Source organism: Neoarius graeffei, chromosome 23, assembly GCF_027579695.1.
Source record: "Neoarius graeffei isolate fNeoGra1 chromosome 23, fNeoGra1.pri, whole genome shotgun sequence".
Lineage (NCBI taxonomy): Eukaryota > Metazoa > Chordata > Actinopteri > Siluriformes > Ariidae > Neoarius > Neoarius graeffei.
The window spans coordinates 24769536-24792597 of record NC_083591.1 but is presented as its reverse complement, the minus strand read 5'-3'; the positions used below and the strand labels follow the sequence as shown (position 1 = coordinate 24792597).

Genomic DNA, 23062 nt, shown 5'->3' with positions numbered 1-23062 from the left:
CTCCAGCCTACCACCTACACTATGGATCGCCGCAAGATTGCCTTTGTGACAACCTTGTTAGCTGGTAAGGCACGAGTTTGGGCAACAGCTATCTGGCAGAGACAGGGATCCGAGTGCTCTGATTTCAAGCTGTTTATGGAGGAAATGCTTCGTGTCTTCGATCAGGCAGACACCAGTAAGGATGCAGCCAGGAAGCTCATGTCCGTCCGGCAAGGAAGAAGCGTTGCAGACTATGCCATCTTGTTCCGGACACTCGCAGCAGTCAGCGGATGGAACAAGGCTGCCCTGGTTTCAGCCTTTCACCATGGTTTGTCTGACCCCATCAAAGATGGCCTGGCCTCTATCGGATGCCCAAATGACCTCGAAACTCTGATTTCACATGCCATTCGTCTTGACAACAGGATTAGAGAATGCCGCCAAGTCCTGAGCCTCCCCGGCCTTACTGCCTCAACATGGAGCCCGTCTACCTCCTCTAGTGACTGTCCGGAGCCCATGCAAGTGGGCTGTACTCGTCTCTCCGCATCTGAGAGGGAGCGCAGAAGGAGGGACAAGTGCTGCATCTACTGTGGCAAGCCTGGCCATTTCCAAGCATCATGTCCCGAGCTCTCGGGAAAAGGACCGCCCCATCCAGCCGAGGGAGGGTTGTGACGGGGCCTACCCTCTCTCCTGAACTTCCTGGCCAAGGAGTCTACATCCCGGTCTCCATCTCCTGGGGTGAGTCCGTCCACTCTTGCCAGGCCTTGCTAGACTCCGGGGTGGCTGGAAACTTTATGGATGTCCACTTCGCCCGCAGAATCAATGTCCCTACTGCTCCTCTTGAAGTTCCACTGTCTGTGTCTGCCCTGGATGGCCAAGCTTTAGGTCAGGGGTGTCCAAACTGATCCATAAAGGGCCATGTGGCTGCAGGTTTTCATTCCAGCCATGCAGCAGCACCCTGATTTGGCTTATTCAATCAACTGACACACCCACCCTTTAATCAAGGGTGGGTGTGGCTGCAAGTATTTGACTGTGTGAAGACAGTTCAGTTGATTGAATGAGCCAAGTCAGGTGTGCTGCTGCATGGCTGGAATGAAAACCTGCAGCCACACGGCCCTTTATGGATCAATTTGAACACCCCTGCTTTAGGTGATGGAAGAGTCACCCAAGTTACTTCTCCAGTCCCAAGGTCACCAAGAAGAAATATCCCTGCACCTGATTCATTCACCAGAGTTCCCGGTGATTCTAGGCCTTCCTTGGCTTACCCGCCACAACCCTCGTATAGACTGGGTAACAAGCCAGGTTGTGGAATGGGGTCCTACATGCTATGCCTCTTGTCTGCTCTCTAGCTCTCCTGTGTCTCCTGCCGAGCCTCCTGATCTCACCGAGTTATCTCAAGTTCCCACAGAGTACTGGGATCTGAAAGAAGTGTTTAGCAAGAGCAGGGCCGCCGTTCTTCCTCCGCACCGTGCCTACGACTGTGCCATCGACTTGCTCCCTGGGGCTACCCCTCCTCGTGGCAGACTGTTTTCCCTCTCTCAGCCAGAACGCAAGGCCATGGAGGAGTACATCAAGGACGCCTTGGCCTCTGGGTTCATTTGACCCTCCACCTCACCCGCTGGTGCTGGCTTCTTCTTTGTCGGCAAGAAGGATGGGGGGCTCCGGCCGTGTATTGATTACAGAGGCCTGAACAAAATCACTGTGTGCAACCGCTATCCCCTTCCGCTGATGTCCACAGCGTTCGATCTGCTCCAAGGCGCCACTGTCTTCACCAAGTTGGACTTACGGAATGCATACCACCTCATCCGCATCCGACAGGGAGATGAGTGGAAGACTGCCTTTAACACCCCGTCTGGGCACTACGAGTACCAAGTTATGCCCTTCGGACTCACCAATGCGCCAGCAGTGTTTCAGGCCCTTATCAACGATGTCTTGAGGGATATGATCAATCAGTACGTTTTTGTCTACCTCGACGACATGCTAATATTTTCCAAGACCGTACAGGAGCACCGCCACCATGTCCGCCAGGCTGCTACAGAACAATCTGTTTGCCAAAGCCCAGAAATATGAGTTCCATGTTCCCGAGGTCTCCTTTCTGGACTTTATTGTACGAACGGGACAACTCCAGATGGATCCAGCCAAGACCCTGGCCGTCCGGGACTGGCCCATTCCCAAGTCCATTAAAAAAGTTCAGTGGTTCTTAGGGTTTGCTAACTTCTACCGCAAGTTTGTCAGGAACTTCAGTTCTGTAGCAGCGCCCATATTGGACCTCACCAAGAAGACAGGTGGATCTTTTGTCTGGTCTCCTCAGGCGGAAAAGGCGTTTAGGGACCTCAAGCACCGCTTCTGCACGGCACCCATCCTGGTCCTCCCAGACACATCGCAACCATTCGTCATCGAGGCGGACGCCTCGGACAGTGGCGTTGGCGCGGTCCTCTCTCAACGTTCGGAGGGAAAGCTGCCCTCCTGCGCATACTTCTCCCACCGCCTGAGCCCTGCGGAGTCCCGGTATGATGTGGGGGCTCGGGAACTGCTTGCAGTCAAACTGGCCCTTGAGGAGTGGAGGCACTGGTTGGAGGGAGCACAACATCCATTCCTGGTTTGGACGGACCACAAGAACCTGGAATACCTCCAGCAAGCCAAGAGACTAAATCCACGACAGGCTAGGTGGGCCTTGTTCTTTAGCTGATTCAATTTCACCCTATCATACCGCCCTGGCTCTAAGAACACTAAACCGGACGCGCTCTCCAGGCTATTCTCGCCCAACAACAGGGAGAGTGAAGTTGGGCCTATTATCCCTGTGTCTCGGATTGTGGCCCCTGTCCGCTGGGGTGTTGAGGAGGCCATCCAACAAGCTCAATGCCAGGACCCCAGCCCTGGGACGGGGCCACCGGGCCTCCTGTACGTCCCTTGTCAAGCCCGGGCCAAGGTTCTTCAGTGGAGTCATTCATCCCCTCTCACCACCCACCCAGGAGCCCGGAGGAGCCTGGACTTCTTGAAAAGACGCTTCTAGTAGCCAAGCATGGAGGAGGAAGTGAGGTCATTTGTCCTGTCCTGTGAGGTGTGCACCAGAACTAAGAACCCACGACAGCATCCCCAGGGCCTCCTGCATCCTCTGCCTATTCCCCGGCGTCCCTGGTCCCATGTGGCGGTCGACTTCATCACGGGTCTTCCCGACTCACAAGGTAACACTGTCATTTTGGTCATTGTCGATAGATTCTCCAAAGCCTGCCGCTTCATACCACTGTGCAAACTTCCTTCTGCTCTAGAAACAGCCAAAATTATTTTTACCCATGTCTTCCGAGTCTTTGGTCTCCCGCAGGACATCGTCTCAGACCGAGGGCCCCAGTTCTCCTCCCGAGTGTGGCGGGGGTTCTGCAAACTCATCGGGGCCACTGCCAGCCTCTCTTCTGGGTTCTACCCCCAGTCCAACGGCCAGACTGAGAGGCTCAACCAGGACCTGGAAACCACCCTGCGAGGCCTGGCGATGGATTACCCGACATCTTGGAGCACCTGGCTGCCATGGGCAGAGTACGCCCACAACACCCTGCAGTCATCTGCCACCAGGTTGTCGCCGTTCCAGTGCCAGTTCGGGTTCCAGCCACCTCTGTTTCCAGAACAGGAGGAGGACGCTGGGGTGCTTCCCGACTCACAAGGTAACACTGTCATTTTGGTCATTGTCGACAGATTCTCCAAAGCCTGCCGCTTCATACCACTGTGCAAACTTCCTTCTGCTCTAGAAACAGCCAAAATTATTTTTACCCATGTCTTCCGAGTCTTTGGTCTCCCGCAGGACATCGTCTCAGACCGAGGGCCCCAGTTCTCCTCCCGAGTGTGGCGGGGGTTCTGCAAACTCATCGGGGCCACTGCCAGCCTCTCTTCTGGGTTCTACCCCCAGTCCAACGGCCAGACCGAGAGGCTCAACCAGGACCTGGAAACCACCCTGCGAGGCCTGGCGATGGATTACCCGACATCTTGGAGCACCTAGCTGCCATGGGCAGAGTACGCCCACAACACCCTGCAGTCATCTGCCACCAGGTTGTCGCCGTTCCAGTGCCAGTTCGGGTTCCAGCCACCTCTGTTTCCAGAACAGGAGGAGGATGCTGGGGTGCCCTCGGTCAACCAGTACGTGAGACGGTGTCGCAAGACCTGGAACAAGGTCAGGAGGACCCTCATCTAGGCTTCCAGGGCCAACCAGACTCAGGCCAACCACCATAGAAGGCCTGCCCACATTTTCCGCCCTGGGCAGCGGGTTTGGCTGTCCACCAAGGACCTTCTGCTGCGGGTGGAGAACCGCAAGCTTGCTCCTCGCTACATTGGCCCCTTCAAGGTTGTGCGCAGGGTGAACCCTGTCGCCTACCGGCTCCAGCTGCCCCGGACTCTAAGGATCAACCCCACATTCCATGTTTCCCTGTTGTGGCCCGTACTGTCGTCCACGTATGCCCCTGCCCCTAGGAATTCCCCGCCCCCCCCGCATCTTCCAGGGTCAGACTGTGTTCACCATGCGCTGTCTGCTGGACTCCCGCCGGGTCCGTGGCAGGCTTCAATATCTTGTGGACTGGGAGGGCTATGGCCCTGAGGAACACTGTTGGGTCCCCGCCCAGGACATTTTAGACAAAGAACTTTGTCGGGACTTCCATTCGGCCCATATGGATCGCCCTGGGAACGTCAGGAGACGCTCCTTGGGGGGGGGGGGGGGGGGGGGGGGGGGGGGGGGGGGTCCTGTTAGGACTGGGGACTGTTTTGGCCTCTAGAGGCCGCTGTTATTGCTTTATCTTGTCATGTTTGTTTTGGCCTCTAGAGGCCGCCACTGTTTTCTGTGTTTTGTGTTTGTTTTGACAGCCTTTGTTTTCATGTGCTTTTGCCTCACCTGTTCCTTATTTCCTGCCCCACCTAGTTCTAATTGCCCTGTATATAAATACTTCCTCAGTTTGGTCCCTAGTCACGGAGTCTTTGTGCTGTTATGTTATCACCTGAGATCTCTGTTCCAAGTTCCTTGCCTTTGTCTTCGTGGTCTTTTGTACTTTGTTTTCTTGTGGACATTTTGGACTTTGTGTTTACCATTTTGGGATCTTCTGAGCATTTGGATTTTTGCCTTTTCTTTTCTTATCTTTGGCTTTTTGTTTTGACTTTGAACTTTTGGATTTTTTTATTTTTCTCGTATATCTTCTGAGCGTTTGGATTATACTTTTGTTTTTTTGCCTGGGATTTTGTATATTGTAAATAAACTGCTTTTCCTACTCTACTTTCGCCTCACTCCTCTGCACTTGAGTCATTCCCCTGGTGGCCTAGTGGGGGTTTGCTGGATCACTACACCAGCGACCCGGGTTCGATCCCCAGCAAAACCCTAACAGAGACGACTTGGGCCCTTCTTGTACAGGACATCTGTGTTGTTTGTCCAGTCCAGTCCAGTTTGTTGTTGAGGTGAACCCCCAGGTATTTGTTCTCCTCCATGATCTGGATGTTCACTGGTGCAATTTGAGGAGCCGTCCTTCTGAAATCGATCACCACCTCCTGTCTTGCTGGCGTTGATGCACAGGTGATTCAGTTCGCACCAGGCAACAAAGTTGTTGATGACCTCTCTGTACTCCAGATCGTCCCCCTCTGACACATGTCCAACGATGGCTGTATCATCTGAGAACTTCTGGAGGTGGCAGCTGTCCGTGTTGTAGCTGAAGTCAGATGTGTAAAGAGGAAAGGAGAGAGCACTGTACCCTGTGGAGCCCCCATGCTGCAGACTACCACATCAGACACACAGTCGCGGAGCCTCACATACTGCAGTCTGTTAATGAGGTAGTCAATGATCCATGCAGCCAGGTGGCAGTCGACACCAGCTCCCTCCAGCTTCCCCCTAAGCAGTGATGGCTGGATTGTGTTGAAAGCACTGGAGAAGTCAAAGAACATGACTCACAGTGCTCCCAGTGCCCTCTAGGTGTAAAAGTGACCGGTGTAGCAGGTAGATGACAGTGTCATCTACACCAAAGCCCAGTCGATATGCAAACTGCAGGGGGTCCATCTCGCTGTTCACCAGGTGTTGGAGGTGGGAGAGAACAATCCTCTCCATGATCTTCATCAGGTGGGATGTTAAAGCTACTGGCCTAAAGTGGTTGACCTCCCTGGGGTGCGCAGTCTTGGGAACTGGAACCACACATGATGTTTTCCACAGAAGTGGAACTCTCTCTAGACTGAGGCTCAGGTTGAAGATGTACAGAAGTATCCCACAGAGCTGATCTGCACAGTCCTAAAGCAGTCTGGAGTTGATACCATCAGGGCCAGCAGCTTTCCTTGTCCTGATCCTCCTCAGCTCCTTCAACACCTGATCAGCTGTTATGGAGAGGCGAGGGGTGTAGCCGAGGTGTGAGTCCTGTAGAGTGAGGTCGGGGTGGAGTGTGTGGATTGGTCTGGCAGGGAGCGGAGGGGGGTGATGTGGTGTGAGGAGGGAGCTGTTGGTGGCAGAGGTATTATGAGGGGAGAGGGGTGGTGGTGGAGTGATATCACAGACAGGTCAGGACTATGGTGAGTGGGGGAGGGTGGGGTGGCACAGTCAAATCTGTTGAAAAAGAGATTCAACTCATTTGCCCAGTCCTGGCCCCCAGATACAGGGCCTCTCCCACTGTCCTTTGTGTGGCCAGAGATGGTTTTCAGGCCTCTCCATACCTCTCCAGCGTTGCTCCCCTTGAGGCGCTCCTCCAGCTTCCTCCTGTAGCTGTCCTTGCCTCTCCTTATCCCCCTCTTCAGCTCCCTCTGCACTCTCCTCATCTACTCCTTGTCGCCAGATTTAAAAACCCTCTTCTCGTTTAATAGGGCTTTTAGTTCAGAGGTCACCCAGGGTTTATTGTTGGGAAAACACTGTACCTTCCTGATAGGCACAGTGTTTTCAACACAGAAATTAATGTAATCCGTGATGCAGGTTGTCAGGCTATCAATGTTATCCCCGTGAGGTTCACACAACACATCCCAGTCCATGGTGTCAAAGCAGTCCCTCAGTGCCATACTGGTCTCCTCAGACCAGCTCCTTACATACCTCTTGGTGGGTGGTTGTTTATTCACCATAGGTATGTATGTAGGGGACAAGTGAACCAGATTGTGGTCAGAATGGCCCAGCGGGGGGAGGGGTGATGAGCTATATGCGTCCTTGGTGTTCACATACATTAAATCCAAAGTTCTATTGTCTCTGGTGTGACATTTCATATACTGAGTGAAGGTTGGGAGAGTGGAGGACAGGGAAGCATGATTAAAGTCACCGGAGATTAGGAGCAGGGACTGGGGGTGCGATGTCTGAAGCTTTGACACTGTAGTGTGTAAGAGCTCACAGGCTGCAGCAGCATCGGCCGCCGGGGGGGATGTACACAGTTATCGCGATAACGTGCGAGAATTCCCTTAGGAGGTAATATGGCTGAATGCTAACTGCTAGCAGTTCAATGTTTTTACTGCAGTACTGCTCCTTTACTCTGATGTGCCCCGGGTTACACCATCTGTCATTCACAAACATCGTTATCCCCCCTCCTTTCCTCTTACCGCTCTCCTTGTCTTTCCTGTCCGCTCTCACGAGTTGAAATCCGTCCAGAGTGACGTGTGAGTCCGGTGAGAGTTCATTCAGCCAAGTCTCTGTGAAGCACATAAGGCTACACTCCCGGTACTCCCTCTGCAGCCTGGTTAGCGCCATTAGCTCATCCATCTTATTAGGGAGAGATCTTTTGTTTCCCATGATGACAGACAGTATGCATGGTTTATACCATCTTTTCTTCTCCCAGCACTTCATTCCAGCACTGCATCCCCTTCTCATCTCATTATCTCTAGCTGCTTTATCCTGTTCTACAGGGTCGCAGGCAAGCTGGAGCCTATCCCAGCTGACTATGGGCAAAAGGCGGGGTACACCGTGGACAAGTCGCCAGGTCATCACAGGGCTGACACATAGACACAGACAACCATTCACACTCACATTCACGCCTACAGTCAATTTAGAGTCACCAGTTAACCTAACCTGCATGTCTTTGGACTGTGGGGGAAACCGGAGCACCCGGAGGAAACCCACACTGACACAGGGAGAACATGTAAACTCCACACAGAAAGGCCCTCGCCGGCCACGGGGCTCGAACCCGGACATTCTTGCTGTGAGGCGACAGCACTAACTACTACACCACCGTGCCGCCCCGAATCCCCGTCTCCTTCTCCTTAATTCCGTGGGAATCACCAGTCTTTCCACGGGGAGTACCTTGGTGTTGCACAGTGCTAACAGCTGCTGATGAGGGGCACCTGTGTGTAATTACTGGCTGTCTATTAACCCGTCTCTCTGTGTATCTTGCAGACAGCCAGGACCGAGAGAGAGAGCTGTGACACCCCTTCACGCGTGTGTAGTGTGTTTATAGGTCATTATAAGCAGAGGTGGAAAAACTGGATTGACAAAGTAAAAGTCCTGCTTAGGTTTTCCTTCTGCCTGTGCTCTCAACACAGGTGATTTCACCAATTAGCTCATCAACCTGGCTTAGGGGATGTGGTAATTAGGATCAGCTGGTTCATTGAACTGGCTGGAGCAAAAATGTGGCAGGGTTTTTACTTTCTGCACCCGGGTTTTTCCACCTCTGATTATAAGTCACTGAAAAGTTTGAAAAAAAGTGCACACCTATTCTTAAGCATGCTTCCAGTTCCTCTGTTCCCCCAAAGTCAGAAAGTTGTTACAAATATTTATTGGTAACATAATTCACGTCACACATATGAAATCGATTCCGATAGAGTTCAATAACTTAGAGATTATTCCTCAGTGCTCACACTAATATCTCAGATCTCATTTTCTTTACAGTTTTTCTCCATTGGTTTGGCTCATTTCTTGAAACTGAGATGACATTCTCAAAACAACATGGACAAATCCCCAAACTAACTTGCAGTTTCTCACAACAGAATGGCATTTATCATTGCTTTCATCAATATTTCAAATGCTTTGTACATGTCTCAAGCATTTAGTACATCCATGCAAATGGCTATGTACAAGTATCCTACAGTTAACACAATCAGCCTACATTTAGTACATTTTTCAAATGAATGTATCTTGCTGATCTATCCCAATTGGTTGGTTCTCAGTGTAATGGTCATTGTCCTCAAAACATGTCAGCACATTTTCATCGTATAAGTCATCATATGCAGAATAGTCTGCTCAATTGTCAAAATAGTGTTAGGAAATTGGAATAGAATACAGTACATATTTTGTAAGATGTCATAGTAAATTTAGGATAATCATGTTAGTAGGTAATAGGTGAAATCAGTTTCTGACTAACGAAGGAGGAGTGTCCCACTTTGCAGGTGACCAATCCATCTGTTTGTTGAGTTACCTGACAGGTGTTATCTATGTTTTGGAGTGCTGGCATTGCTGTATATATACAGCTTGGCCTGGTGCTAGTACTTTTTCCTATGTCAACATGGAGAGAGAGCAAGTGCATCAACCAGGGCAATCTCCACTTGGAGGAAGGGGAAGAGGAAGAGAAGGAAGAGGAAGAGGAGGTGGAGGATTGAGGGTGCGTGGAGGTAGAGGAGAGGGAAGAGGAGGAGGAGTGAGGGTTCGTGGTGGTGGAATAGGAGGAAATAGAGTTCGCAGACATCATGTTGTCCCAGATGAAATTCGGGCCACCATTATTGATCATGTCATCAACCATCGCCTCACAATGGCAGAGGAAGGGCGCAGAGTGCAGCCTAACGTGCCACGCTCCACAGTTTCCTCCATCATTCAAACCTTTCGGCGGGAAAACAGGTATGCACTCAGGCAATGACAACTGTTTGACTGTGTGCGTGCGCGTGTGTGTGTGTGTGTGTGTGTGTGTGTGTGTTTAGACCCAGGCCGAAAATCTTACCTCGATGTGAAGTCACAGTATTATACAGTTCACTACTGTAGAATGACAAAGGAAATACTGTTGTAAATTGGACAAAATACAGCAAGAATTCGCAATAGAATGGCAGTGCAATTGTAAGTACTGTAGCCTACAAATATAGTAAAGTGGTGTGTAATGCAGTCATTACTGTACAGTGATTGATAATCTGTAACAAACACATAAGGCAAGGACAACAAATAGTTATGTTGTCTATGTGCAGGATTGGCCGACAACCTCATGCGGGTGGAAGAAGAAAACTTCTAACCGATCGCCAAGAACAGGAGATCTGTAACATGGTGATAGCAAATAATGCCATAACACTGACACAGATCCGGGATGCAGTCCTCCAAAACAATGGCGTCTTCCAAAACATCAACTCCATCAGCATATCAACAATAGACCGGGTTCTGAAGAAGAACCTAATCACCATGAAACAGATATACAGAGTACCATTTGATAGGAACACTGCCAGAGTAAAAGAGCTGCGGTACCAGTATGTACAGGTAAGTCAATTATTCATTGTCTATCATTTTGTAACCTATAAGTAGCCAACACTGCAGAGGTTCCAATTTCTGAGGGTTTCAGTATCGTCCTCTTTACCTTTGGATTCCAGCTTTACAATATATGACCACAGCATTTTGCTGAACTGTAACAGAACACTGTCAACAGTATGTCTCTGTTCTCTTTGTATCAAAAACTACCCCAGAAAATCTGCATAAGTCTGCACTCTAGGATTGGAACCACAGTGGGTTATATTGACTTTGTGAAGAACATATTGTGTAGCATTGCTGTGACCATATGACCCATCTACATGATTGATTTTTTTTTACTCTATTTATCTCTTTTCCAGAGAATCCTGGCACTGGAGGGGAGTGAAACACCACACATCCTAGTGTTTGTTGATGAGGCAGGCTTCAACCTGGCCAAGGGCCGCAGGCGTGGCTGAAACATCATTGGCCAGCGGGCCACAGTGGATGTCCCAGGCCAGCGGGGGGGAAATATAACCATGTGCGCGGCTATTTCAGAAAATGGTGTGGCCACCCACACTGCAAGCTTGGGCCCGTATAACACAGAGAAACTCCTCCGTTTCCTGGACCAACTATATGTATATTTGGTCCCAGAAAATGAGAGGGGTCTCGAAGGGCCCCACCTACCCCAGTTTGTCATTGTATGGGACAATGTTAATTTCCACCGTGGTCCACGCATCCGGGCATGGTTCAACATGCATCCAAGAATGCATAATGTCTTGTTACCACCATATTCTCCATTCCTGAATCCTATCGAGGAGTTTTTTCTCTGCTTGGAGATGGAGAGTATATGAACACCATGCCGAAAACCAGAGGTCTCTCCTCAATGCTATGGATGCTGCCTGTGAGGATATAACAGGTGATCAGTGTAGAGGATGGCTCAGGCATTCACGACGCTTCTTCCCACGCTGCATCTCAAGAGAAAACATCAGATGTGATGTTGATGAGAATCTGTGGCCGAACAGAGCACAGAGAATGGATGGCCAGGAAGATGAGGATGGTGACCAGGCGAGAGAGGGGAGTGACCGCGACTAAACAAAATGTCTTCATTTGTGACTCTTTATTTACAGTATTCATTTTTTGTTTGTTTTTGTGGGTTTTTGTATTTTGTGTACACAGTATACACAGCGTATACATTTTCCTTTTTATTGTTCCCTACCTACAGTAATGTGTACAATTCACGTTAGCTGAGAATAAAAATGAAAATTCCTCGGCAGAATGAGTGCAGCGTGTGTGTGTGGTGTGAAAACTGTATTCCTATAGTTAGACATATGCCATGACAAAGCGTCTAAGCATTTTGACTCGCAGTACTTACACAATACCAAAGGGACAATGCATTTTGGAGGCACTGACTAGTTATATGAAAAGGGAATGTAGTTTTGACAGATGGGTAAACTGTTTTGGGAGCTGTACAAACATTGCCAGGTGATCCATGTAGTTGTGCTGTACCATCCAAGTTATTTCGACAGAAGAACTGAATGAATGAAAATGTGCCAAAGCAATTGAGAAGGATTTATGCCATTTTTATGGTACTGACTATTTAGATGGGAAAGGGATTTCATTTTGAAGCATGGATGAGTAGTTTTGGGAGACAAATGACATTTTGCTGGTTATCTGAAGTGTTGTGCAGAACTGTAAGTCTGTTTGGCCAAATTGCCTTATAGTTATGAGAATGTCATCTCAGTTTCAAGAAATGAGCCAAACCAATGGAGAAAAACTGTAATACACATTGGCTTTTTTATACTATTGAATTGTTATATTGAGCTTATTTTTGTTTGATATAGTTATAAATAGATATTGCCTGATGCTATTTAGGTTTTCTTGACATTTACGTCAAAGTATTTTCTAATAAATGTAGTGTTAGAATAATTTTTTGTTTTGTTATAATTATTTAGTAAATTGTAATTAATTTAGGACATGCTTAATTGTATTATTATTAGGTGACTGATTATGAATAATTTGTAACTATAGCTACGGATTGGTATCAACCTTTTTGTAAACAGTTAATTTGTAATATCGACATGTAACTCTCTGTTCCATACATTATTTGCATGATTAGTTTCATTTCATTTTTCATTCTGTGCAAGCCACAACTTTCCGGAATTCTGACCTTTCCCATGATTCATTGCTGAGTCGTACCGGAAGCTGGGATCTTTCTTCTGCTCCACTGTGTTGACGTTTTTAGCTAATGCTAACTGCTAGGTAGGTAAGCTCAAAGATTACTAAAAGATGGTTACACTGGTCCGATTTTCTGACGTACTCTGGGCATAATATGATCAAAGTGCCCCATTTATCTACCCTCACGGAATGGATAGACAACATGAAGTTGTGGCCCGATGTCAGCTATGTTGACATTGTCAGTTATTTTATTCTTAGTGAGGGCGTTGATGGTGATGAGCTAAGGAACTACAAAAGCACGGAGTCATACAATTATCTGCACAGTAATAAAATTGGCAAAATTATGTGTAAAAGAGAGATCAAGTTTGTTTGCTTAAAGGCTGGGGTTGAGCCTAGCCAGACCAAACAAAGGGAAATTCTGCAGTCATGCAGCAGCTATCATCTAGAAAGTAGGCTATGTCAGAGTAGAGCGATAGTTATGAAACCAAATGAAACCAAACAAAGGGAAATTCTGCAGTCATGCAGCAGCTATCATCTAGAAAGTAGGCTATGTCAGAGTAGAGCGATAGTATTATTGTAGTGGTTTCCTAATAATGTAGTGTTTATATACTGCAAGTCACTTTGGATGAAAGCGTCTGCCAAATACCATATAGGCTCAAGAAACAAAAGCTAGGAGAGCTTTTATAAAAAAAGCTAGTATAGGCTAACTATTTTAATGCAGATGCTGTCAAACTTTGGAAACAATAAACATACTACACTTAAATAATTCCTTGTCTATGTATTTGTCCAAGCTTCTTCAACTTCTTAACTACCCTGATCATTCCAGATACTGGATGGAATTTGAAGGCTATCTGTTTACACTAGTACTTCAGCACTGGTCACTCTTGGATTCCCTTAGCTACATGCTACTGTTAGTCGCTTTGAATAAAAACATCAGCTAAATGACTAATATAGTGTAATGTTTGAAAAATGTACAATATCTAAACAACAATTCAATAGAATTATGTTGTTGATTCAGGTTCAAAATGTTAGTGAAAAGACAGGAATTGCATGAACAGATGAGCAGCGTACGGTGCTGGACAACATGTTTTGTGAGTCTGTTTTTTGTGCTCAAAACAGATTCCATTCATAAATCTTTAAGCTTTCGTGAGTTGTTTGTGCACCAAACAGCACACGTTGAACCAGAAAAGTACATAATTTAAAAAGACGTTATCCTCAGACTAAAACATGGTTGTCATAGCTAGCTCCACTTGACTACATTCGGCTCCCTCAGCCTCAGCTGCTTGGATAAACCAGAAATCAAAGACCAGCATCCGGGAGAGGGGGGTGTCATGGCGACCCACACTGTCTCTCGCAAGAAAGCCGTGGATATAATTTATTTGTTTGTTTTTATTTATTTATATTGCTGATTTGGAACAGCATATGAGGGTTCACATGCCTCCAGGCAACAGGAAATCACATGACTTTTGTGTACCCTGACCCACATGCTGTCTCCATCTCTGTGTAAACCAGAATTGTCGTCATGTTGTCATGTACACTTTGTTTTCTTCTCTGTTATGTATACACTATCTATGGATTTTCTATTTGGTTGAACAAACAACAACAACCATCTGCCATAATCTTCTTGAATGCATCCATGATGATAAAATGAATTGAATGCTGATTAAAACACAAACACCCCACAAAAATCAACTATTCACACACTGACACACACGTGTGTGTACAAATAGCATCCAGTTAGATGAATAACATGTCCAGTTTGTGGTTTTTTTCTCAACAATTAGATGAATAACATGTTGAGTTTTGTGTAGCTTCCTAGGCAGAGATATGACCGTGCCGATCTGATGTGCGTGGTAATATGGCGGCCAGATGGCTTCACTCTGAGTGGCCAATGAGCTATCAAGATATTTTATGTAGAGATCAGTGTGGCAAAGTGGGAGGAAGCAATACCGCTTCCTGTTATGTACTTCCTAGATTCAATGCAAAATACAATGTTCAAAATGTAGTTTGATTCATATAAAAAACACACATACACTGCTTTCATTTTATACTGATTATATATTAATTCAAAGCCAAGTATGTTAATTTTCAGGAAAGAATAAATGAAGTTAATTCTATTAAAAGTAATAAATTAATTTAGGAATTATAATTACAGTAAAGACACTGAGGTTGCTTATACTGAAAGGTCGTTTTCTGTTCAAAAAGTGTATTATCCTAATTTCAGTACCTGCAGAGTTATCACATGTAATGAGTGAGCCAAGGCCATGTTGAACTAAGCAATTGTTCATTCTGGAGTGTTTTGCATGTTAATGTAATATATTTTATCAAGTTATTCTGAATCGGGTATTGTTACAGTACAAGCTTTACAGCTGCAATGTGCATTATTATTATTTTTTTTAATCCTGTGTTGTGGTATACTGGCCAAGGCCACGTTTGCACCTGCAGCCTGTATCAATTTTGAATCATGCATTGTGCACACTGAATGCTGTGTTGTTCACTTCTTATCATGTTTTGATTCTTCCTGAATTGACCGTTCATACTGGAAAATTTGGCTCGGTTGATACAAAATATGACAAGCGTGAGATGTACTGCCCAATAGAAAACGCTGAAGTGGTATGACGTGACATGTTAACCAATGAAATTATTTGTATACATTTTTGAAACAGCATAAAATGAGAATTTTGTGATTTTGAGTCAGTTCACTCTGCAGATCCGAACTCGGCCTTTATTAACTGATTTAATACAAGTCTAAACTTTTCTACAACCTTTTGACTTGGAATCATTTTTGCTTGGGAGAGTTTAAGTTGAGAGTTTCCACGACACAGAAAAGTATTTGCTCAATACTAGTATGTTAAGGCATACTACTGGTAAATACAAAGTAATGACCACTCGCAAACTGAGAAAAAAAAATCAAATCCTCACTATTTGGATGTCAAATATCAAAATAGTCTAGTTTCTTAATATAAAGCGAAAAAGATATCATGCCCAAAAAAGGATGCGTCTAGCCGGTAACAGAGAGTTACTGTCCCTGCACTGAAGCAAAACACTACATTCTTCCATGACATGCTCTAATAAAATAATAAATGGCCCAGCCCTGCTTACCAGCTTTCCTGTGCGGAAACGAAAAACAGTCGCAATGTTTGAGAAAGAAGCGCTACCAAATCTCCCACTTCCAAACACGAAAAACTAACTAGAAGCTAGTTTCAATTCCTCCGATATATCCGGCTCTGTTCGTTTTCAAGTCTTGCTCTGGCTCAACATGACGCAAACAGTTCAGCGGTCGCCCATTTAGGGGCGGGGGACACAGATGGAGCAGAGCAGATTAACACATGATAAATCGCTTGCATCAAACGGTCCTACATCCGCGAAGCGTCCTACAGTGGGATGTCAGACATGTCTGTTGAGCAGTCCTACATTGCAGGAAATCCTACAGTGTGATTCAACTTTAACTTTTAGTCATAGTTCGCGGTTTTTCCCTCTGCAAAGAACATGCTTCTACACTGATACAACGTCCACCAACCAGTGCCGTATTAAGCCAATGCGGTGCCCCTGGGCACTATACCTCAAGTGCCCCCACCACCACCCTGCGAGCACGCGTTCAGTAACCTCCTGCACACACTCACAAGCCTTGCCCTTTGCTGTCAAAAATAGTAGCGTATACATAAACAATAGTAGTACACATAAACAAGGTCATTCTTCCTCATTGAAAATTTTATAAGTAGGCTACATCAGCCCATCAAATTCACTGAAAACAACCAACGATATGCATGTAGGCATATTGAAATGTCTTATTCAAAAATGAGCAGCATATATTTGTATGTCTCAATAAAAACCTTCAAAGCATCCATACTCTATTCTCATCACCATACTCTATTCTCATCTCATCTGCAGTCATGCAGCAGCTATCATCTAGAAAGTAGGCTATGTCAGAGTAGAGCGATAGTATTATTGTAGTGGTTTCCTAATAATGTAGTGTTTATATGGAGTCTTAGTTACAAATTATTATACGTAGCTATAGTTACAAATTATTCATAATCAGTCACCTAATAATAATAAAATTAAGCATGTCCTAAATTAATTACAATTTACTAAATAATTATAACAAAACAAAAAATTATTCTAACACTACATTTATTAGAATGGCTTAAAGTGGCTTCGCACATATCCTCCTCCCCGGGGTCTCCCTCGCTCCCATCTTCCTCAAGGGGATCCTCGTCGTTGCCGACCCCTCGGCTAACACTGGCTGTGGTTGTAGCATCTCCCCGGCTAGTGCTAGCAGGGCCATCTCCCTCACTAGCATCGCTGATTTCACTAGCTTCGGCTTCAGCGCTGGTAGTGACAGCAGTTGTCGACGTTTTTATAAAAAAACGATCTAACACTGGAACATTTTTAATTGCAGCTACACGCCTAGAGCCTCTCTTTTTTTTATTTTCTCTTCGCACAACCACTCAATTGATGTCTGTCCATTTTTCATTTCTACCGCGGTTTTTAAAAAATTGATACATTTTACCGTAGGTGGACTGGCTCAACTGACAGGTTGAGGAAAGGGGGGTTAATGGTCACATAGGCCACTCTTGCTCAGAATTATAATTGTTGTTGTTCTTATGAAATTAGTGTTCATAATGAATTATATATGACTATTTAACAATGTCAAGTGTATAACCATTTTAAGTGTACAAACATCTCATCTCATCTCATCTCATTATCTCTAGCCGCTTTATCCTGTTCTGCAGGGTCGCAGGCAAGCTGGAGCCTATCCCAGCTGACTACGGGCGAAAGGCGGGGTACACCCTGGACAAGTCGCCAGGTCATCGCAGGGCTGACACATAGACACAGACAACCATTCACACTCACATTCACACCTACGGTCAATTTAGAGTCACCAGTTAACCTAACCTGCATGTCTTTGGACTGTGGGGGAAACCGGAGCACCCGGAGGAAACCCACGCGGACACGAAAAATTCACGAAAAATATTTTTAAAGTTTCTGTCATGTGGTGCCCCCCCACTGGCTGTGAGTGGTTAGTGCCCCTGGGCACTGTGCCGCAGGCCCATATAGTTAATCCGGCCTTGTCACCAACCCTGTCAGAAGTCATATGAATGTAGGATGTTCTGACAATTCAAACGACTCCGTCAGAATATGCTTTTACATTCATATGAATCTAGGACGCTCTGACTCTTCAATTGACCCTGTCAGAATATGTAGAATTAATAGTTTTTTTTTGTCACTATTCACAAATACCATTTGCTCTATTAAAACGAGTGTAGGATGTTATTACAATTCAAATGACGCCGCAGGACGTTCTCACAACTCATATGACCCCATCAGAATATGCTTCTACATTAATAAATGAATGTAGGATGTTCTGACAATTCAAAAGACCCCTTCAGAATATGCTTCTACATTAAAATATGAGTGTAGGACGTTCTTACCATTCAAATGATGCCGCAGGACGTTCTGACAACTCATATGACCACGTCAGAATATGCTTCTACAGTAAGTAGGACGTTCTGACTATTCAAACTACAACAGCTGATCAGATAGGTCAGAAGTTGAAGCGCTTTGGTGGAAGATCATGAAGGGTAGATATTTCAGATGTATTGCAAGACTCACGCAATGGTTAGAAATCAGCATTATGTTAGATTAAGTAGTAAAGATTGAATGCACGCCGTTAATCTGCACCGTTTATTCTGCACCATTTATAGCACAGCTGATGTAGGACAAAAATCTGTTCAAATGCCAAGAAATGACGTTTTGTGCTCTGCGCATGCGCTGTGGGGCTTTGTAGGACGCATTGACGTGTAGGACAGTTTATCAGAACAGCGGCTCAAAATATTAGAATATCGTGAAAAAGTTCATTTTTACGTAATTTAATTTAAAAAGGTAAAATTTCATATATTCTATATTCATTACACGTAAAGTGAAATATTTCAGTGCCTTTTTTTTTTTTTTCATGATTACGGCCTAGTGCTGTGGGTGAGGTGGCTGAGAGGTTAAGGTGAGATGGGATTACGGCCTATAGCTCATGAAAATCAGAAATCCAGTATCTCAAAATATTAGAATATTTCATTTCGAATAAAACAGTCTACCATGTATCTCTTGGTCTAGTTCAATATACCGGTATGCAATCACAATCATGGAGAAAACTGCTGACTATCATAGACACTCTCCACAAGAAAAATAAGCCACAGAAGGTCATTGCTGAAAAGGCTGGCTGGAAAAGGTGCACAAGCAACAAAGATGACCGCAGCCTTGAGAGGACTGTCAAGAAAAGTCCATTCAAAAACTTTTCTGAAACATGTTGCTGACATCAAATTCAAAATGAGCAAATTTTTCCAGAGGTGGACAGTAATGAAGTACATTTACTTGAGTACTGTACTTAAGTACACTTTTTGAGTATCTGTACTTTACTTGAGTATTAATTTTTTGGCAACTTATGACTTTAACTTCACTGCACTTGAATGCCAAATATCGTACTTTTTACTCCACTACATTTCTATCAACTCATTACTATGAAGTGGCTTTGAAAGTGTATTTTTTTTCTTTTCTTTTCTAAAACATGATTGGTTTTTTCACAGGTGACACTGAGACAGCCGATCAGTAATCACTAGGGTCACGTCACGTCCAGCCACCCATCCATTATCTGTAACCGCTTATCCTGTTCTACAGGGTTGCAGGCAAGCTGGAGCCTATCCCAGCTGACTATGGGCGACAGGCGGGGTACACCCTGGACAAGTCGCCAGGTCATCGCAGGGCTGACACATAGAGACAAACAACTATTCACGCTCACATTCACACCTACGGTCAATTTAGATTAACCAGTTAACCTAACCTGCATGTCTTTGGACTGTGGGGGAAACCAGAGCACCTGGAGGAAACCCACGCAAACACAGGGAGAACATGTCACTCCATAGACTGGATAAAATCAAGTTCAATGATTTCTCTGCAGCATGATTCAACACGATCAGTTGATGGCAGAATGGAAGGAGGCGATACTTCTGGGGAATGCACGCCCCCATGGCTATAGCTAGAACCCATTTTTCAGTTTTCTGAAAGGAATAAAAATTCTTTTCATTTTAAATGTTTGCTTTGTTTGCCTAAAACGGAGTACATCACAGCTTACAGAAAACTTGCCATCAGACCTGTGGAAACATATTGAGGTATGTAAACATTTTATTCCAAGAGAAAGCTTGCAATAAAGTTGTATTTGCTTTTAGAGCTAGTGATAACATTGCAATAGCTATGCAGTCTGGTTAGTCAAATGACTTTCAATGGATTTTCCCGCCAAGTTGCCATAGCCTTGTCCACGGGTAATGTTAACACATGGCTAGTTAACTTGGACACGGTTAATTAGCATGTAAAAATGGAGTTACACTAACATGAATAACGTTAACTTATCTGAAGTCCTTTCAGAAAGGTTTTAGCATAATCTTGCCAAATAAACAAAATGTAGAAATCTTTCTCTTCTAGTAACGTTAGTTACCCAATATGATTTTAAGTTTGAAAAGATTTTGTAAGCATGTCAGGTGGAGCTTCACTGATTAGCTAGCTTAACATTAAACCACCATGATTCCACAGGCAGCTTCATATGTGCATGAATACATACACTTGCATGCATGTGCTCACACACAACCTGTGAGATGGACAGTATCGTACTAGTCAGTCACAACAAATTGTTGGCATTTTTTGTTTTGATGTCAGATGATGGTCTTGAATTTTTTTGTTTTGCTTAAAGCAGTGTTGCTGTTGGGCAGTTATTAAGCTTGAGGTGTGGATCTGGGTTTTAATCAGGTTGGATTGTCATTTTTATTTTCTCAGCAAGCTGCATTTACAGCTATTCCACTGTCTTCCTGATTAACATACATGTACATATGTGCACACACTGCCAGAGCTGGGTCAGAACACGACCATGCTGCTTTGTGGGGGTGAGTGTTACAATAATCTCATCTCATTATCTGTAGCCGCTTTATCCTGTTCTACAGGGTCGCAGGCAAGCGGGAGCCTATCCAGGCTGACTACGGGCGAAAGGCGGGGAATGAAAGGGGGACCTGGACAAGTCGCCAGGTCATTACAGGGCTGACACATAGGCTACGTTTACATTACGTCGAATCAGCGGATCATCAGATTAACGTTCTTAAAACGATTCGCGTTGACACTAAAACCGTTAGCCGTGCACACAGCAACGCCAATACGCGGATACGCTCGGCTCCGCAGGCATCCTGCGCTCCAAATCACTCCGCCCTGAACAGCGAGTGCCCTCTGGAGGGTGCGCACTCCGGCCCTGCGCAGCTCACACAGCGCGCGAGTGAAGTGAACAAGCTGTGATTCGGGACTGAGCCGCTGTGTGTGTGATCCCAGCGCAGATCACTTATTACTTGCAAGTGGAAGGATGGCAAGCCTAAAGACAATCATAACTACACAATGGGCAGTATTTGCATCAGTATTTGCAGTATTTTCATACTTTTATACTCTTTAATGAAAGGTGATACAAGGCGGAAGTCTGCGCCGTTTTTCAGCAGTCGTGTCACATGACCAACGCCAGCGAATCAGGAAGGTGGATGTCACAGTGACGTTGTCCAATGAGACGCCAGCTAGAGCTCAGCACAGCGTATTCGCGTATTCTCAATGTTTACACAGCACCGGAGCTGATACGATCTAGATTGAATACGTGGACGCTGGCGGATTCCCGTTTCCCCGCTTTTTCAGGGGGGTTAATGTAAACGGACAGTGCGTCCGCGAAGAAAACGAGACAGATACGGTCTAGTGTAAACGTAGCCATAGACAACCATTCACACCTACGGTCAATTTAGAGTCACCAGTTAACCTAATCTGCATGTCTTTGGACTGTGGGGGAAACCGGAGCACCCAGAGGAAACCCACATGGACACAGGGAGAACATGCAAACTCCGCACAGAAAGGCCCTCGCCAGCCACGGGGCTTGAACCCAGACCTTCTTGCTGTGAGGCGACAGCGCTAACCAATACACCACCGTGTCGCCCTGTTTCAATAATTTTTTTTGTTACAATAATAATAATTAAAAAAAAGACAGTGGTTCTTTTTCAGTTCAGTTGTGTTTCATTTTGTAACATTCTACCAGGTGTTTATTCTACAGGTTCTACAAGCTAGTCAGTAAATCCAGTCGGTTGTTTCAGAGGCATTAGGTTTTGTAAGCGTTGTGGCAATAATACAACAATGCGTTGACAGATAATGTACTTTTAATACTTAAGTATTTTTAAAAGCAAGTACTTCAGTACTTTAACTGAAGTAAAAAAAATTGACTGTACAACTTTCACTTGTATTGAAGTAATATGACCAGTGGGATCTGTAATTTGATTTAAGTAATGAAGCTGGGTACTTTGTCCACCTCTGTTGACAAGTACCAGCGTTCTAAGCGTGGATTTTCATGTTTTCGAGCTTTTGACACTTTATCGTAATAATAGTCAGGGTAACATTTACAATCATATCTGACATGAGTTTTCTTCAAAATGATGTGAAAAGAATCACATAATTTCACAAAATGATGTGAAAAGAAGTTGTTCAGCGTGATACAACATACTTTGTGTCTCTGAGCGCATCAAACAGCTTTCCTGGCGCAGTAGCGCCTTGAGAGTGGTAAGATGGCGCCCAGCTGACGTCACTCGGACGAGCCTCTGAACTCTCCAGAGTTGTGTTTTGTTTTGATGCTGTGCCATGTATATCATGCACTGCGGTTAAATATATGTCGAATTACATTCATATCATGTCTATGCAGTACAATATATAGCCTCCTAATAATACATGCTTTTGTTTTTATACTTTATATATTGTGGACACAAGTGTGGTACCAGTATAAACCGGATTAAATGTGAAATATGCATGTTGCAACTGGCATTTGGCTCACTGAACCCACTGGGCAGTTTCTACAAGAGGTTTGCACCAAGAGGATTTCCTCTCTGTTTGACAGCAATTGAAGAAGTGACTTCAGCGTACATTATAAATAGGCTGTAGTGCTCCTATTCTTTCGCTTACGGCCATACCAGCCTGAGAACGCCCGATCTCGTCTGATCTCGGAAGCTAAGCAGGGTCGGGCCTGGTTAGTACTTGGATGGGAGACCGCCTGGGAATACCAGGTGCTGTAAGCTTTTTTCACTTCAAACTCTCTGCTTCCACTTTTCAAACACAAAACCTCCTTCGGTTTTCACCAAATTGTTACCACACAAACACAATATGGAGAGACACGTCTCACAAAATCATAAATCAATCACCTGAACAGAAAATTATTTCTTTTTCACAAAATTATCTTCATAGTATTCTTGTTGACTTTACTGACGTCTTTCTTCATTCATACATTTCTTCAGCCTCTATATTTTTTGTTTCTCTGTTGATTTTTTCAAGTAACATTTTTGGGATAAAGTTATTCATTCCTGGCGGCAAATCAGTATAGATGTTCCAAGATAAGATGGGCTTCCCGTAGATTTGCTCATCACAATTTACGTGGCAGCAGTGGATTGCTCTCTGTCACTGTGAAATTCTGCTCTTCGACTGTTTCACTGCACTATTATTCATGGCACTGTTGTCTCACTTTAGTATTATTTGCACTCA

The 23062-nt window shown here is 45.1% G+C and overlaps 1 protein-coding gene and 1 non-coding gene across 2 annotated transcripts in view; one reads left to right on the top strand and one right to left on the bottom strand.

Moving 5' to 3' along the window:
• Positions 1-16376, bottom strand: part of tmem71 (transmembrane protein 71) — a 112943-nt gene extending 96567 nt beyond the window's left edge. Inside the window, exons 1-2 of the mRNA XM_060905392.1 lie at positions 16332-16376; positions 15584-15635 (exon numbers count right to left, since the gene is read on the bottom strand). Coding sequence (XP_060761375.1) covers positions 15584-15635; positions 16332-16376 — 97 coding nt within the window. The remainder of the gene's footprint in view (positions 1-15583; positions 15636-16331) is intronic.
• Positions 16377-22483: 6107 nt separating this feature from the next.
• LOC132871992 (5S ribosomal RNA) lies at positions 22484-22602 on the top strand. The gene has a single exon (XR_009651358.1). It is a non-coding gene; the product is annotated as a 5S ribosomal RNA (ribosomal RNA).
• The last annotated feature ends 460 nt before the right edge of the window (positions 22603-23062 follow it).